The sequence below is a fragment of the Rattus norvegicus genome, chromosome 13, assembly GCF_021556685.1.
Source record: "Rattus norvegicus strain SHRSP/BbbUtx chromosome 13, alternate assembly SHRSP_T2T, whole genome shotgun sequence".
In the NCBI taxonomy this organism is placed as follows: Eukaryota; Metazoa; Chordata; class Mammalia; order Rodentia; family Muridae; genus Rattus; species Rattus norvegicus.
Window position 1 is genome coordinate 42,074,029 of NC_141546.1, and position 19,213 is coordinate 42,093,241.

General features: G+C 40.6%; 1 protein-coding gene and 1 long non-coding RNA gene across 4 annotated transcripts in view; both read right to left on the minus strand.

Annotated features, from left to right (window-relative positions):
* The window catches only part of Zranb3 (zinc finger RANBP2-type containing 3), a 155,029-nt gene that overhangs the window by 81,679 nt on the left and 54,137 nt on the right, over nucleotides 1-19,213 (minus strand). For all 3 annotated transcript variants that reach the window (XR_015635198.1, XM_087580680.1, NM_001447237.1), the window contains 2 exon segments: nucleotides 3,422-3,600; nucleotides 313-544 (listed from right to left, as the gene is read on the minus strand). Coding sequence is in view for 2 of the 3 variants with exons in the window: in XM_087580680.1 (XP_087436806.1) it covers nucleotides 313-544; nucleotides 3,422-3,600 (411 nt within the window). In the remaining variant the exon portion in view is untranslated.
* Nucleotides 6,775-15,059, minus strand: LOC148001590 (uncharacterized). The gene is made up of 3 exons (XR_015635878.1): nucleotides 15,003-15,059; nucleotides 10,502-10,921; nucleotides 6,775-7,634 (listed from the first exon to the last, which is right to left on the minus strand). It is a non-coding gene; the product is annotated as an uncharacterized LOC148001590 (long non-coding RNA).

A 19,213-nucleotide genomic window follows, 5' to 3' on the forward strand; every position in this document is an offset into this window, starting at 1 on the left:
GTGGGTTTGAGGCCAGCCAGAGCTACATAATAATACCTTGGGTCAAAACCAACAAACAAGCAAATAAAAGAAAGAAAAAAGAAAAGAAAAAGAAATCTTATAGTAACAGTTTTAACCATATTTGTAAGTACGGCTAAGACTTAAAGATAGATTTTTAAAAACCCAGTCATAATAAGAATATTGTTTAATCATTGATAGTGTCCTGGAAATGTCCAATGCACTCTTCTGGCATTTGAGGCATCTGACTTTAAAATTGCCAAGCAGAAGACAGATTCAGCTTTCCTATTACTTGAAGCATAGCACTCCCAGTACCTCCTCAGGCCTTCCCAGAGCTGGGGTTCCTGTTAGAAGAATGGCTCTCTGGGCCTTCTGCACCATGGGCAGGAGAATCTTGCTGCGGGCAGCAGTTCTGGACTTCATGTAGTGTGACTCGTCCACTATCACGACCCTGAAGTTCTGCCTGTCCAGTGCCTCCAGCAAAGTCTCTGCGTCTGTGGTTAGGAGACCATAGCCCAGAACTGTCACTCTGCTGGTCGCTATTCTCCTAGAAAAGAAAACCCACCTGCTTAAAGACAAAGTCTCAGCCATAAATAAATCACAAGGAAATAACACTCTCGGAGGGGAAAAAGGAAAGGGGGTAAAAAATAAGAAAAATAAGAGATGGTTCTGCTAAACATTAACTATTCACAGAGCTCAGATTTTACAGCTCTCAAATATGTTAAACCAAGACTTAGAACTCTGGTCAAATGGCTGGATTTTGGGAGATTTGAGAACTAGAAAGCCACATTTTACTAGGACGAGAATCTTACTTTAACTATGCCGTTAGTATTTTGTCAGGACAGGACCTAACAGAGCTGTCCCTTGTGCCTTCCTGGTCTTTCCACTTCAACCGATACAGCCTGAGCAGCTGGGATGTTTTAAAAGATCAGGAGGAGCCTCCCCATATACACAGGCCAGTGAGCTAAAATGAAGTGGCTCATTGACCCCTGCTCTCTACGATACACACATCTGCAAATGCCTTTAGTTACTATCATAAACTCTTTCCATACACACGGTATGAGACTGGTGAGGGAAGGAGACGCGTGTCACTCACTTTTACCCATAAATCACTTTGCTCCTAGTGTAGAATGCAGCAATGAGACAAGCTCTTAAATATATCACTTTTGCATTTTCTATTATCACCAAAGGAATAGTACAAGACAGGCTTCATTTGCAGCTTTCTTTTTCTTTGCATGTGTGCTTGTATACATGTGGGCACACGGATGTGTGAAGGCATACATCTGTTTACATGCATATGGATGCCAGAGGTAGAAATGAAGTATCATCCCCCACCTCTTTCCACACATTTACTAACACAAGGTCTCCTGCTGAACCCGCAGCTCTCCAATTTGGCTAGCCTAGCTAGCCGGCTTGCCCAGCCCCCTCCCCCTTTGTTTTTTCTCCACGAGTCAAGGACTGGGGTTACTGGCAGGCCACCATAATAGCCCACCTTTATGTCATATTCCTTTCTCTACCTCTCTAATGGGAAAACGAAGGCAGGCCACCGTGTTCACCCACCATTTACGTTAGAGCTGGAGTTAGAAGTACTTTACCCTCACAGCCATCCCCCAGTCCTCAGCCCCATATTCTACCTTCCAGGGAAGGAGGGGAAAGTCCTAACTCATGGGTGGCATTTGAAGGCTTGGCTATATCTAAGTAACACAGAGAAGTATGGTTCCCTGCATGAGCTTGGACAGCAGAAGGAAGTATGGGCTTAATATTATGAACTGACTAGGGTGTCCTATGAGGAAGCCACCACACTTTGGGGGTGAAGGTCACTGCAGCCATGTCGGTGGCTTCTCTGACACATCGGCACTGGGTAACAGTTCAGTGCCAGCTGCCACTAGGAGTAATCTCTATATGTAGTTAATATACACTGATGCCGGTTGGTACATATCCAAAACTGCTTCATTAAGGATAGAGAAGACGTCGAGTCATTTTATGCCCTTGGCTAACATCTTCCAGAAATGTATATATCTGGGTTATGGTCCTACCTAACATACCCCAAATATTATAAGAAACAAAAGCCACTGCCACTAGTTAATCATACGTGTTACCTCCCAAATAACGAAGATTATCTAATGATAAAGAGATAACAGAGGACAAATTTTAAGAAAATGTAAATATAGACATTTAAGTAACGTACAGCTAACAAGAGTTAAGAAAGCCTTAAAAAGTCAACATTCTCCAGATTTATGTCTTTTCAATTTTATGCAGTTTTCTGGAGCATTCATAAGAATTGGCTACATTTTATTATAATAATGTAAATAGGGCATTAATTTTCTTGGATCCACGTATATGAATGCTATTAAGTTAGGTCTCCAAGGTTAAACATCCTATGTCAACTCTGTCTCTTCTTCTTCATGAAAGCCAATGTTATCCTTACAAACACTATTTATATTCACAGTATTAGATAATACAGTTCTGAAAAATATTACCAAGGATGCTCTAAGAACCAACAGATACTTATTTCTGATAGCTGTGTTACTTTTAAAGTCCAGGAAATGATAATTCTCTGTCACGCTCCCCACCCCCAGCCCCAGACAAGGTTTCTCTGTGTAGATTTGTCTATCTTGGAACTGGCTCTGTAGACCAAGCTAGTCTTGAACTGAGAGATCTGCATGTCCCTCCCCTCTGAGAGCTAGGGTTAAAGGTAAACACTGCCTGGCTACCCTCCCCCTTCTAAGACAGTGTCTAACTAGGTAGCGCTTACTGGACTGGAACTCACTATGTAGACGAGGCTGGCCTTGAACTCACAGCAACTGCCTGCCTCAATTTGCATCATTCAACTATATATTCTATACAATAACATTCAAATAGGCTGACGTAGTCCAGTGGCCACAAAGCACAATGAAACAAATGATAAAGTTAGATATATTATAATACATTTTTAGAGCAAGGACTATAAATAATTATCAAACAAAGCAAATGTTTTCAAGATTTAAAATATCAAAATTGTATACTAGCCCAATAAAATCAAACCTGTTAAGTTGAGTCATACATGAAACCACCATATTACCAACCTGGAAAGAAAACTATGTCAGGATTGTTGATAAAAGCTCACCCGATATTAGTCTTTAAAAAGTAATGGAATTTATTCTTGAACTGGGAACTAATTCATTTTAAATATATTTCAGGCATATAGAAATAATTACACATGCCTTTAAAAGTATGTGTATTTTACATTGACTTTAAACGTGGGTCAAAGGTAACAGAGATCACACATCACCTTCTTTTGGTGATGGTGGTTGGTATTTCATCCAAAGCACAAACAAAACGCATCAAGCCCTGAGTTTCATCATCAGTACCAAAAAGTCAAAAGCAAACCAAATTATGAGAGCACGGATTTTTTTTTTCTTTAAGACGAATGAGTTCTTCTTACCCAGTGTCAGTTTTATTCGTGATGACATTGATTTCCTCTGGCTCTAGCTCTGGGATCCATTTTTCTAGCTCTTCTATCCAAGGGTATCTTAGAGATGAGGGGACGACTATCAGCAGGGGCCACTCCTCTTTGTAGAAGTACGCAATTGCGATCGCCTGGATCGTCTTCCCGAGGCCCATCTAAACAATGTGTGCAAAGAGCATGTTACAAACAAAGCCTATATATCCTGAAAGAAGTGATCACATGTTAAAAAGTATTAATCGATGATTTTATACCAATTATAGTTAATAAAAATTAAAGCTTTAAATAAACTTTTTGTAATTATTATTAAAGACAGATGATCCCTAGATGTAAATATTACAGCTTTTCCTTTTTGACACCATAACAACAAATGCTTTACCCATCTAGCAGAAAATCATGTTACATAACATACATGTTTTCCAAGGAAAAGTAAGCTGGAGAGGTTGAGTTACCTAAACCACAGCTAGCTGATCCCAGGTTCCTGCTGTTTTCCCTTTGACCATCTCCATGCCATCCCCACCACCTGTTCTAAACTCTTCCCAAGGGACGGACAAACCTCCTAAATGAACTGTTGTAGAGGTTGTCTCCACGATAGTCAGAGACTGAAGACAGCTCAGATCTGCTTCACCTGGGGCTTTCTAGCCAAACGCCCATAGATGAACAGGAGTAAATTGTGCTGGGGTGGGCGTGGCTAAGCTGCAGAGCTCCTGCTCAGGGAGTGGCAGGCACTGGGCTCAACCACCAGCAACTTAGCCCCTGATATTACTATTGCTTTTTATGAAACTACTTACATATCACCACGCAAGAGACAAAACAACCAGGGCAGACAGCGGGTCAGGGATAGCCAGAGGAGGAGAAGGCAGAGCGGAATGGCACCTTTCAGGGCAAAGCTGCCACACCTTGAGTTCAGGGTGGTGACTGCACATACCTGTCAGAAGTCACAGACTATGTAGTAAACCCAGGGCAAATGTGCTGGAGAGAGGGCTCGCTGGGTAATAGCACTTGCCATGTAAGCAAGAGGACCTGAAGTTGAATTCCCAGCACCCATGTAAAATATCCAGGCACATGCCCATAACACTAGTGCCGAGAAGCAGATGGATGCATATAGGGAGCTGGCTGGCCAGCCTGCCTAATCAAAGCAGCGTAAGATTCAGGTTCACTGAGAAACCTGTTGCAAAGACAGAGACTGACAGGACACTAGACATCTTCCTTTGGCTTCCATGTGCACACACAATTGCACACACACTTATGTCACACACAGTATGCTGATGAAAAACTGGGGAACCAAGCAGTGCTCAGAGACTTTTTTTTTACAGTACTAGGCCTGGACTGAGCTTTGAAACGTCTGGCCTGTGACGGCAGATGGGCCTCGTGTTTCATGGCTGAGGGGAAGTTTCAATGCACTTAGGTGGGGATGTCTTTTGAAGCAGGATTGGTATGGGCAGTTTCTGCAGCGCATCTGTTCCCGTAGGATAGTTCTGTGTTTGTTTTCTCAACTTAGGGGATTTAGCTGGGGCCTGTAGGAATACAGAAGCCGAATTCAGCATTCCTAACTATGTTAGAAGCAAAATTCCCATTTATCTCTATATAATCCTAGAGCCTGTAGCAGGAATTGCTATTTAAGCTTCCCTAGATCGAGACAGGAGTATGACTACATTAGGTGTATATTAAAGGTAATAAATGTGAAACATATATTTCTGTTTCTCTTTCAACTACGCTACTCTCACATATAATAATTAAAATGCAGAGAGAGGACATAAGCAGAGACAAAACCAGATTAATTCACCTAGTTTACCCACCAGGGGAAATTCCACCACAACGGCCCTTACATTTACAGAGAAGAAATAACTGTAGTCAACAGTTGTAGAGAAATACACTGAAAGATACAGGCTTTGCTTGACAGACTATTCAAAAGGGGGAAAAAAAAAGAGAGACAGAAACCTAAAAGAATAAGTTTCAAACACTAAGTGAGATTAGAGAAGAGAGAAATGGGCAGTTTGGGGTTTTAGCAAGCCTATTACAGAACCTCGTTTATGTGTTTTTCCTTTAATTGCTGCTATTAAGAATAAGAATCTTGGTTACCTCACTCAGAGTAAGTGTTTCCAGCTACATTCATTTACCTGTGAATTTTACAACTTCGCTTTTTCAGTGTCCAAATAGCGTTCCAGTGTATAACCCAGATACAGAAAGATCACATTTTCTCTCATACGTGGATGCTAACTTTGGGTCTTTACACTTTTGTGTTACATTTAGATCTAGTAGAGGACAATGGGGAGGGGATTTCCAGGGAGAGGACATAGCATGCAGTGACAGACAGGGAAAAGGGAAGCACCGTGAGCTACAAGGATGACTTAATTGGCAACATATGCCCACTAGAACAAGAATGGCACAAGTGTTCTGGAAGTAACTTAAATCTGGTACTATTTGAGGTCCAAGAACCTGCAGTTAGATAGGCCAGACACTGTATGAGAACCCACTAGTACCATTCTTCAAAATGGACAGAGTATTAACTTGGGAGCACTTGTCACTAAATGGAATATTTATATCATACTCCTCTCCAAAAGGCTCGGGGATCCTCAAAGAAGGGGAGAGATGGAAATAGTCTAAGAGTCAGATGTGGTAGATGGCTATAATGAAATTTCTGAACACATCAGTTACATGTGTGAGCATTAACCAGATTCCAGCATGGATGATCAGGTGGGCTCACCCCTAGCTAAGGAGGGATTGGCAACTGATAGCTTATCCTCTACGGCAGTCCCCACACCCAAAAGTATGTGGGCAAACACATTTGACTGAATAGGCCTTAAAAATTGCTTAGAATTTGGATGGGTAGAGATAGATATGGCAGGGTTGGGGGAGAGGGCTGACTATATTCAAATCATACTGAATGAAATTCTCAAAGAATAAAATATATTTTTTATTTTTTTAGAATAAAATATTAAATATATAAAAAGACTGTGCTCAGTAGGTAGAATGCTTGTTGAGATGAACCCTGGATGTCTAAGGTTCACTAGACACCACTTTATAAACTGGGCATGGTGGAACAGCCTGTAATGTACACTTATGTGGTAGAGACTGGCAGACCAGGGCTCGAGGTCATCATAAGTTGTATAGAAAGTTCAAGTCTAAGGGGTTGGGGATTTAGCTCAGTGGTAGAGCACTTGCCTAGCAAGCGCAAGGCCCTGGGTTCAGTCCCCAGCTCCGGAAAAAAAGAAAAGAAAAAAAAAAAAGTTCAAGACTAGCTTGGCCATAACCCTGCCTTAACAGGAACAAACAAACAAACAAACAAACCTGACTAAACAAAAGAACAAGAAAACCAAAGAGAATAATTCAATTAATGTTATAATTATAACATCCAATCTTCAATCATATTGAAATAATTAGTGTGATCTGCTTAAATTTTTAAAAGAAAAAAAAAACTATAGTGAATGGAACTCAGGAAGTGACATTTGTGACCTAGGATACTGTCACTTGAACAGTTACTATTTGCTTGTATGACTAAATGAATGCTTTAAGGGAAGACAAGCAACCCGGAACAGATAAAGCACAAATGAGGAAGGTAGTCTGCAGTTCTAAGTGGGTGGCACAAAAGCTTAAAGTCCAACAGGGCAGTATGACTACCATTCAGCTTCAAGGAACACGATGGGAGGCAGAACAGCTAACTGCTTTTAATATTGAGGGGAGATCCAGTTACAGATCAACATGTTTCTGACCTAATCGTTTAAGGATAAAATTGGGGAAGCAGGTGTAGTTGGAGTGGAAACTTCTGGTTTCTTTGGAGCTTCAGTTGTGTCATGTGATGATTTTCTGGAAACTGTCTTATGAGAGGATGCTTTGCTGAGAACAGACATGTTTTTCTGTAAGCTGTCTGGATAAAGGGTGTGTGATGGTTGCTGGAGCAGTTGACTCAGAGGACACGTGACGTTTGGGCAGGGTATAAGTATAACCCAGCAGACAGTAGACGATCGCTTCGCCTTCTTTGCTGATTGTTTGTTGTGACTTCATAGAGAGAGAAGCACCAAAGAACTTCGAGTGACATTCCAGAGGCTTCTTGCTGCTTCCGCTGACCCAGTCCAGTTGGTGGAGCCTTGCAGTTTCCTCTGGATTGAACTGCCATTGCTGACTCATGAATGGTGTTTGTGAGTGGCTCAAGCTGCTGCAGGCTATCTGTGTGAACTGAACTGCTGATATCCTGACAATGCAGACTGGAGTTACCCCAGAGAAATATTTCTATACAGGTCCATATCCCCCCTATGCCCTATTAACCCTTTCTTTCCACTACCTCTGGTGGGTGGTAGGGTGAAAGGGAGGGTTTAAGAACTGTTATTAAAATATAGGTTTTGAAAAATCTGAGCCTACATAAAGAGCAGACTGAAGCAGGGAGGTTCTGGGTTTAAAATCATTCTGGTCTACCTTATAATTTCAAAGTTGGCCTGGATTGCAAAGCCAGGCCCATCTCTAAGACAGGGAAAACCTGTTCTAGAAAAAGTTTGCTAACAGGAAGACGACTGTGTATGACTCTGTTTCATTCTTATCATCAGATACAAAAGCATAACATTGAATTTTAGAAATAACACATCATAAGTTTGGTCCATGAAAATAACTACACTCAATGGGTAGCTCAGAACCCTCAGCTGTCACCAAATCTCAACCTTCAAGTGTCTCTTTACTTAAGACTGAATCACTGGGGTTGGGGATTTAGCTCAGTGGTAGAGCGCTTGCCTAGGAAGCGCAAGGCCCTGGGTTCGGTCCCCAGCTCCGGAAAAAAAAAAAAAAAAAAAAAAAAAAAAGACTGAATCACTATTAGGAATCAAAGCTGACCCAGTGACAACACAGATGTCTACGTAAGAATTAATAGAATATATACATGTTAATAGTACATTTAATCAATGTTTTGAAATTAGTAGATCGTTTAATTTAGAAAAATAATTTCAAGCTTCCTACTAAAATTAAAAAGAACAATTAAACAATGATCTCAGTATAGAATTTTAGTTCCATTTTTTAAAATACTGTGATTCCTTTTTTATAGCAATTTTTAAACATCAACAATACCAGCTACTGAGAACCTTTTGAATTTGGAAAAACTGCAAGTTTTAGAGTTAAAAGCAGTCAGTACCTTTTTAGTGTGGAAATGTGGGAGAGAGGTTATTTTTAAACCGGATGTCCTAGTTGTCCAGGAAGAGGATCCCTGGGGAAACTACTTTAAGGAAGCAGGTTTGAAATCTTAAGAGATTTAAATTAAGGAAACCTACATAAGAAAATGTAAGATTTAAAATCTACCTTTTATTAGTAATTATTTTAAGGAACATCTGTTTAGCATAACTCAGTCCTTCTGAGATTACTCTTTTTCGTACTAAGTTACAATTTCCTTTCCTAGTGAGCTTTAGGTGGTAAATGTGAAAATCCTTGTTCTCAGAATTGTGTGTTTGTGTTGTATGTTCTCGTCTCACAGGAGACCTGCAGTAAGGCATACACAAGAACATGTTCAGGCCCCATCTCTTTTTCTCCATACTGAAGAGTCACTGCTGCTGGGCTAAGCCTTTGCCAGGGGCAGGCTATCTCTTAGAGAAAGTACAGATAAAAAGGTCAATGGCTGTGCAGAGGTAGGAGGACGGGAAGAACAAAGCACCTATTTCTCTCTTTTCCCTCCCAACTCTAAAAGCTCTGTGTTGGGTTGGTAAACGGTCTCAAGGCTGAAGAGTGGCTTTAGAGAGGCTCTGCTGGACTGTGGCAAAGAGCTGGGCAGAGAATGCTCCAGAAAGGCCATTTGAAAGGTCTGTGGGCAGAACCGTCTTAAAAATCATTCCTCACAAGAGTCAGATGCTAGGCTTTTAGGGTAGCATTCCTAACTAAGGTTTCTATTAATCTTTATTAGTCACAGCCTTATAAATGGGGAACAGTTGTTAGAGAGATGAGAGAGAGACAGAGACGAGACCAACAGAAGTGTCTATGTCTCTCAGTCCTTCTGTAACTGTGAAATCACTTCAAAGCAATGACTGGGAAGCACAAAGACACAGCTCTAGAAGACACCAGGAGCTGTACGTAGTGGAAGGACAGGGTGCTGTTTTACCAGAAGCAGCCAAGACAAAAATGACACTAAGCTATTCCAGACACTGATCAGAGAAAACACTGCCAAATGCTTTCAAAAGTATCTTAGAAGTCTGTGTAATATTAATATTAAGACAAGAAATGAAGCTCAAAAGATAGAGAAGAAGTACGTAAATAAGCATTGGTAAAAATATTTTATGAACATTGATAAAAAAAAATTTAGTAGACTATTAGGATACAGAATTCAGTAAAACAAAAAATCCTCACCAAGAGTTCTAGTTCAAGAACTGCTCAACCCAAGAAACTCCTTTACTACAGAGCATCATACTAGTGAAGAAAAGGAAGAATGTCATGATAATCTTAACTTTTTTAAGATTTATTTTTATTTGTGTCTGTAAGTGTAGGCCACAGCGTGTAAGTACCTTCAGAGGCCACAAGAGGACATCGGATCGACCAGAACTAGAGGTGGTTATGAGCCACCTCATGCAGGTGCTGGGAACCAAACCTGGGTCTTCTGGAAAAGGAGGATTTGTGCTCTTAACGGCTAAGCCATCCCTCCATCTCCCATACAATAATCTCTAAAAGCTGAACAGACAGCTGAACAGACACAAAATTTAAACTCCTAAAACTTTAAAAAACTCTTCAATTATTAACTATTGTTAAGAAGATAATCTCTTCATATGAGGAAGAAGTATGTATCTTTATGAAAAACAAAGACCCTAAAGGAAATCTTATATGGATGGGTTATGAGACTGAACTTTGGGGATCAATAATGATTAAAACAAATAAAGATCAGAAAATAAAGAGAATATTAAAATCCTGCATTTGATTGTTAACAAATCTGAACCGGTGCAGGTAGAGAGTTTAGAAAGGATCAGATGTGCAATATTAGTCACAGTATGATGCTATTTTATGTGGAATTAATTAATTGGAACATAGCATCAGAATTAGGAAGAAAAATTCAGATCAGTCTTTTAAAATCATATTTTGTAGTTATATATAATAACTCACACAATTATGGAGTGTGGTGGATTGAAAACGCTTGGAAAGCAGCCCTATTAGGAGGTGTGGCCTTGTTGGAGGAGGTGTGGCCTTGTTGGAGGAGGTGTGGCCTTGTTGGAGGAGGTGTGGCCTTGTTGGAGGAGGTGTGGCCTTGTTGGAGGAGGTGTGGCCTTGTTGGAGGTGCATCCCTGTGGGGCTGGGCAATGAGACCTTCCTCCTAGCTGCCTGGAAGACAGTCTGCCCCCGGCTTCCTTTTGATGAAGTAGAACTCTCAGCGACTCCAGCACCATGCCTGCCTGGACATTATCATGATTCCCACCATAGTGAAAACGGACGGAACCTCTTTGAAACTGTAGGCCAGTCCCAATTAAATGTTGTCCTTTATAAGAGTTGCCTTGGTCATGCTGTCTGTTCACAGCAATGGAAACCCTAAGGCATGGTGGAATCAAGAAAATGAAATTGAAAGTTATTTTTAATTTCAAAATAAGAAATCAAATACAAATTAAACAAAGGCAAGTTAATCAAACATTTAGAGAGTCATAATATTTTCAAGGCTGTTCGCATGCCTCTGGGTGAACAAGTTCTTGGACTCGTCTGTTAATTAATGTGTTGATAGATAGCAATCAGTGTAGAACCCTGAATGAACTGGAAATTTCGGTTATTAATGTTTTGAAGTTTTTGATTAAGAACTGTCAAAAGATTCACTATTCATATTCAGAACCTAGATCTTTTAAAAAATGAGACACATGTCACCACCACCTCCACCTCCACCATCACCACCACCACCTCCACAACCACCACCATCACCACCACCACCATCACCACCACCACCATCACCACCATCAACAAAGTGAAAAAGGAGGCCTTGGTTAAAGAAAAAGTGTTAACAGGCTGGAGAGAGAGTTTAGTGGCTTATCTGATATTTTCTGGCCTCCATGGAGACTTGCACACAAGTGTGCATACCCTGACATACAAATACATAAGGAAAACTTTTTTTTTTAATTACAGAAAAAAGATTGAAAGAAAAGTAAGAATTAGCATGGTGTAGTGGCACGCACTTTTAATCTCAGCACTTGGAAGGCAGAGGCAGACAGATCTCTAAGTTTGAGGCCAGCTTTGGCCAACACTGAGATCCTGTCTCCCAAAACAAACAAACAAAATACAAAGTAAAAATTGGTTTGCCTGAAGGGTTACATGGGAAAGAAGACTAGGGATGTAGCTTTGTTGATAGGCTGCTTGTCTAGCACGCAAGAGACCCTGGGTTCCATGCCCCGCACTGCATACACTGGGTGAGGTGGTGTATACTGTTACTCCAGCACTCAGAAGGCTCATTTCTGTCTACACAGCCAACTGGAGGCTGGACTGAGCTATGTGAGAGACCCTGTTTCAAAGGGAACATGGCAGGGGGTTATCTGGGAGGTGTTGGCAGAGGCTCGCAGCAGGTAGACATGATCAGAATATAATGTATATACCTGTATGAAATTCCCAAAGGAAACCGAGAAAGGGGCTTTAAACCCAGAAGGATGAAAAGCAGGCACTAAGAAAAACCTGCTACTTAAGGATATGGTCAGCAGCTGCAAACTGTCATAACTTACTGGATGGAAGCCCCAGTGGGCTCAGTAGAATTAGAAAGGGCTGGAGTAGAAAGGACGCTAGAAACCCAAGGCTAGGAACTGAAACAAGAATGTCAAAGAAACCAGGCTGTAAAATCAGCGTCAGCATTCTAAGACAAGGTTATGAAATATTACAAACAATGTTTGTCATTTAAATGACTTAGGAAGCACAGGGAGAAAAACTGGACACCTAGAGAAAAGAGAAAATCACCAGTGCCTTTTAAATGTCCCTTAAGTTACATTTCAAATTGGCAAAGATTTTTGCCTCAAACCATTTCATATCAAAGCACAGTTTTGGGCCCACACAGTACAGTTGTTTTCTTTATCTGTATGTAAAGGAATATGAATAGGTTGCCATGGTGGTTAATTTTAACTGTCAGCCTAACACAAATCAGAGCCACCTGGAAAGAGTCCTCATTGGGAATCTTTAAATCAGGTTGGTCTGTAGCATGTCTGAAGGGGGCTGTCTTCCGTGATTACTGACGTGGGAAAAACCAGCCCACAGTGGGAGGGGCACCTGGGTAGAGATCCAAAACCATATAACAGAACACACACAAGTAAAGGAAAATATGTATTGATTTCTCTCTGACCTTGACTGTGGTTACAATGTAACTAGTGTTTCCAGCTCCTGCCGTCCTCTAGGATGTACTATAATCTGGAATTGTAGGCTGAAATAAACACCTTTCTCTGTTAAATTGCTTTTTGTCAGGGTATTTTATCACAGCAAAGGAGCAATTGCATTTGTGCTAGACACAGTAATAGGCAATTTCTCCTATAATGCAGAGACATCATGGGTCTTCAATCTATTTGGCTTCTGATGTTTTTCTTTGGGAGGAATACCACACTATTTCTCCAATATTACATAGTAGATTATTATATAACTTCTTTCTCCCCTTTTTTCTTTAGTAGAATTTAATAATCGTTTGAAACTATCTAAATGACTCTTAAGTGCAAAATTGGCTCAAAAGCGCATAGCTATCAATTATTACTGAATTAATTCAAATTTAAGCTAGAAAAGTAAACACAATATATCAAAATTATAAGGTCATCATGTCTTCTCAACTCTAACTAGGAAATGACTTTCAAACTAGCCAAAGGACTCGGTCATAAGATATTACCCATGTGAATAAAAAAAATGACTCTGTTTTTTATGGAACTAGCTGAATAGGACACAGGTAACAAATACATCTGAACCTCAAAAAAAAAAATCTTAGCTAAGAAAGTCATTCTAAAATAATAAATTTCAAATTGGGTTAAGAGACAAAACAAAAGTCACTTCAAAGTATTAGAATTACAATACAAATCAGTAATAGTGTACATGGATTCATGTGGATTCATGCCTGGAGTCTTAACACTCTGGAGTGTTTGGCCAGTCTGACTATATACTGAGTTCCAAGACAGTGGGATCTTCAAGGTGAGACCCTGTCTCCAAACAAACAAACAAACAAACAAACAAACAAACAAAAAACAAAAAACAAAAAACAACAATAACAAAAAACAAAAAAACAAGAAAAGAAAAAAAGGAAGGAAAAAAAGGAGGGCCGGAGGGGAGAAGAAAGGGGGGGGGGGAGGGAGACAAGCTTGCCATACATGAGAACCTAATCTCAGAAATTGAAAACAAAAACAAACATGTTAAATTCATACTATTTCATAAACTGGTAAACATTCTTAAGTTATGAAAATATTGGGATGAAAAGGCAGTAAGTGCTAGGAGTCAATGCTAAAATGAAAAAGCTAGATAACTCAGTCAAGCTTTGAGTTAATGATATATTATGAACTAAGTTAAAACGTAGCTGTCACATACGCCTTTGATCCCAGCACTGGGGAGCTGGATCTCTGTGAGTTGGAGGCCAGCCTGGTGCAGAGTGAGCTATAGGACAGGCAGGGCTACACTGCAAGTCCCTATCAGAAAACAAAACTAAACAGAACAGAGCACACTGTAAAATGTAGACCTCAAACATGTATTCAGCAGTGACAGGAATACCTAACAGGCTGGACTTCTTGCTGAATCTCCTCTAACACTCCTTACCATTAGTGAGTTCAGGATGAACAGCAGTGACAGACAGGAGTCACGGTGTCTTGATGCATAACCCACTTAGGACTGGGAAGAAAACAACTGAAGAGTAAGAAAGAAACATGGGCCCTAAAGCACCCAAAGATCAAATAGGACCTCCCGCATATGTCAATAGCTTACTCACGACCCTGAGTAATAAAAAGAAGTTAAACACATTCAGTGCACTGTACCCAAAGAAGCAAAAACCATATGGAAAAATTACAAAATGATTATTGTAAAAAATACTAAATGGCTGTTCTAAAATTTTTGACTTGGGATTGTGAGTTGAACTGGGTCATCGCACTCAACAGATACAGTCAAAAAGACCTAACCTTTAGAACTGCGGGATCTGGGCTGACTTTGAAATACATTTGCAACAGAAACTATTAGTTTAGATCACTTCATCCTAGAGGTGAGTCCTTAATTCTAAATAACTAGTGTCCTCGTAACGGAAGATACATAGATTCACAGAGAGAACACCTGAGATTGGTAGACATAGAAAATGAAATAACATTTGCAAGCCAAGAAGTGCAAGACACCAAGCCTTTACAGACAGATTATTCCTAGGAGCTTTCAAAAGAACAGCAGGCTGGGTGGTGGTGGAACATGTCTTTAATCCCAGCACTTGGGAGGCAGTGGCAGGAAGACCTCTGAGTTCGAGGCCAGCCTGGTCTACAGAGTAAATTCCAGGGCACGCAAGGCTACAGAGAAACCCTGTATTGAAAAGCAAGCAAACAAACAAACAAACAAGCAAACAGCTAGGCTGATACTTTCACTTAGATTTGCACTCGACATCAAACTACAGCCCTAGCCTCTGACCCCTCATCTCAGGTTGTACACTCACCCCAAGTTACGGCTTCAGCCCTCTGACTGACTTCAGACTTCTAAGCTCCGGAATGGTGACGTGATGTGTTTTAAACCTACTCATTGTGTAGTACTCTACTGTGGCAGAACAGGAAACTGATACATCATGCAATACAGCATTTCTACTCCTTCATTTCCATTCAACTGATACAAAAACTGATGTCCAGAGGAAAATCTGTACAGGAGTGGGTATAAGGCTTACACACACGTAATCATCAGACCCCTACCACGATGTTGCTTCTCTGGGGTAAACAGAAGAGAAATTGTGGGAGACTGCAGAGATAGCTCAGTGGTCAAGGGCATACGGTAGTTTTCCAGGGGACTTGCATTTGGTAGTGACTCACAACTTCCTCTAACTCCAGTTCCAGGGGATCTGACATTATCTTCTGGACTCCACAGGCAATGCACTCATCTGAACATTGCCACAGTGTTCTGGGTTTGACTGTGAGGGTTTTCTATGCTAGGTCTGTTGAAATAACTCTGAATATGGGCAGGACCGTTCTACGCTCTGGGGTCCTGCACTGAATAAAAGGAGACAGTGAGCCAAGCGGCAGTGCTCATCTCTTGCTGCCCTTGTTTCTACAGTACCGTGAGCAGCTGCCTCACGCTGCTGTCTTCCTCACCATGAGGAACTGTTACCTCCGGCTGTGAGCCAAATGAAGCACTCCTTCCTTAAGTGGCTTCACTCGGGTATTTTGGTGTAGCCAGAAGAGGTAACTAGGGCAGCTCTTGAACACATATCACTATGAGAGTGAAACCAATCTGAAAAAGCTATATTTATTCTATTTATATGACGGTTTATACAAGGAAAATTATGTACTCATTAATTATATTCCTGATGGGTTCGTGTGGTGGGACTTGAGGAAGAGAATTATACAGAACTCGGAAGCTATAGTGTTATACTGTAATCGAGGGGATTAAGCATTGGCTGAAGTTCACTGCTGAAAGTTTAATAGTTCAAAAAATAAACCTGAATATGCGCATATATTTAAAAAATAATTAAGGAGGCCATACGACCCAAGAGTGGATTGCACAAGGCAATCTGTCTAGAAGATTTAATGTCCTCTCCTGGCCGCTATGGGCTCCAGGCACGAACATGGTGCAAAGACATGTGTGCAGGCAGAACACTCACACACGTTCATTTTTCTCAAAAGTCTGAAGCAATTGGCATTTCAGAAGAGAAGAGCGCTGCTCTGTTTAATTTGGAAACGAATGCCATCTGTAAGCTAACAGAAAAAGAGAACTATATATCTAATTCCAGTTTCCAGGAATCCAATGCCTACTTTTGACCTCTGTGGCCACAGGATTCATATGCACATAGCCACACAGATGCATACATACACAAAAAAACTCAAAAATAAGATATTTTTAAAACTGGAAAGACTTCTCAGTGAATTGGTTTGTCCAAGGAACTCAGGAACTGAAGTCTCTGGTGGCCATGGCTGGTAAGACCAGGACAACAAGATAAACAGAAGAGCAATGGATTAAAACTCAAACTATAATGGGAATGTGCATGGATCTTTATTGATATAAATATTTAAAAGGATGAATGAATGCATGAATTCCAAATAACTTACCTATCTGCCTACAGGGAAGTGAGCTTTGGGCCTCATTCCTATAGCGTGAGCTCTGCATATTTACTTAAAAGGAAAACCATGGAGCAGAAAGGGAGGGAGTGCAACTTTGCTGTGAAGAAACCTGACAAACGTCACCCCATCTGAGTAACCAGTAATAATGCTGTCTCATTGACAGAATGCACTGAGAAAGGTCTCACTACATAACTACACAGGCTGCACGGAAACCCATGTAGACCAGGCTTACACTGAATCCGAGACCCTCCTGTCTCAGCCAGGACAGGGCTGGATTACAGGTTGCACCCACGAGTCCACTAAGTATGCACCCTTAAGCTGTGAAGAAAGTGACCATTTTCTTCCTAAATATTACCTTACCTAAATCTTACCAGAAAGAAGAGACCATAAAAGTCCTAATAAAGAGATACTCAATAAAACACAATCATCTCAATTTTAATGCCTTTTGAGCAGAAACCACTTCCAGTGGGGTTCCCTGGTATCTGCAGATACCTACAGATGTCTGTCTGCAGAGAAACTAACTTTCCAAACACGACTTTTGCCTTCAGACACACTCATAGCCATGAGCTTAAACCAGCAATGAACACCTCCCACAGTCTCTCTTCTCCAGCTTCCTGTTCCAGAAAACCATGACAGAAAAGAATTGGGAACAGTAACTATGTTTAGAAATACTTACCTACCAACATGTCCAAATTACCCACCAGATAAATCCAGCCAAGAACCACCTCTATGTTAGCAAATGGTTTACTTTTCTTTATTTGATATACTATCTTCCTCTCTCTGTTAACTTTTTTTTTTTAAAGTAGTAACATCAAAACCAAAGCACCCATTGGTGGTGGGGCTATTACGCAAAATAGTAATTAAATGTGCTACCTTAAGAGGAAAGAAAAAATATTCTGTTCCCAGGGTTCTTGTAGGGTGGCTCACAACAGTGATATCCAGCCTCAGGGGACCCAACAGTCTGTGGCCTCCCTACAGGCACCTGCACCTGCACCAAGCATCACTGGGAAAGCCAAGGCATGAACTCAAAGCACAGATCTGAAGGCAGGCATAGTTGCTATCCCATCCAGGTTAACTCTGACCAGGGAACTAACGCATAGCTAAGGAAATACTGTAGGAACCATGGGAAAGCTGCTTACTAGTGAGTCTTAACTCCGGTTTAGCTAGCTATCCTACACAACCCAAGACTACCCACCCAGGGAACGGTGTGATCCACAGTGGGCTGGGCCTTTCTACATCAATTAATGAGTAAGGCATCTAACACGGGCAATGTATACGATGTGGGCAATTCTCAACTGAGATTCCCGTCTCAAGTGGCTTTAGGCTGTTTCAAATTTGACAATTAAAGCTAATTAGGCCAATCTATTAACCTATTTTCCCTTATGACACAATAATAAGGTAGTCATATAAATCCAGACTATGCATTCTACCTTCTTAAACAAAAGTATTATAAAAATTCTCTAAATAAGAACTTTCTAGAATGAACAATACCTTTAAATACCTGAAAGTAAGGTAGAACATACATTGATTCAATAATTTTACTATGTACCACCAATTAAGTGACATATTTTGTGTTTACACAAAACATTTTAATATTTAAAACAATTTTGTGAACGGAAATCTTTAAATAAATCTCAAATAATCAGGGATCATTTCAAACAATGTTTCAAAAATAATTAAAAACAATATAAATACAACATTATGTCAAGTACCAATTGAGGTTCAAATGTCATTATTTATAATAGAAGTCTATAACTGTTGGCATGTTCTGGTGGAGGGCAGGGCCCAGGGGAAGTTGGATGAAGAAGGTAAATATACTGTGTACATGTTTGAAATTTTAAAATAAAAAGAAAATTGTCAAATTAAAAAGTGTTTAAGTGGGGTTGGGGATTTGGCTCAGTGGTAGAGAGCTTGCCTAGCAAGCGCAAGGCCCTGGGTTCAGTCCCCAGCTCCGAAAAAAAGAAAAAAGAAAAAAAAAAGTGTCTAAGTGTTTCTTTTTACCCAATGTACAGTCTCTGAACTAACACTCTATTACACCTATCCAAGAGATGGGGAAAAGAAAGTTTAATCTGGGCTGGGGACTTAGCTCAGTGGTAGAGCGCTTACCTAGGAAGCGCAAGGCCCTGGGTTTGGTCCCCAGCTCCAAAAAAAAAAAAAAAAGAAAGTTTAATCTGAGTTTATAGCTATTTTATGAAATACTGTGGCTTTGTTGATTATTGAAGATATAGTTCCAAAGTGTAACTGAAACATACAATGACCACATAACTAAACTGACTTAAAAGGAACTGCCGTCATCATTTTAACTCGTAGTCAATGACAGCCACGCAGAGTAGCCGGATTAGACAGTGCTGCAGAAAAGCTAACAGGAGAGACTCTAACTGCGGAGTGAGGCCGGTTACCCCCTCTGCCTCTAGAAAAGCAAGATCGCACAGGCGCTAAGCCCTCAACATCCTAAGGATCTTCCAGAAGGTTCAGCCACACAGACTTAAAACTGCTCTAGTTTGCAGCTGCTGAGTCTCACTACCTAGAGACTCTACCCGTCAGAAAGCAACTGTCCTTTCTTCTGTAACCTCCAGCTCACCTTGAGTATGAGCAAGAGACG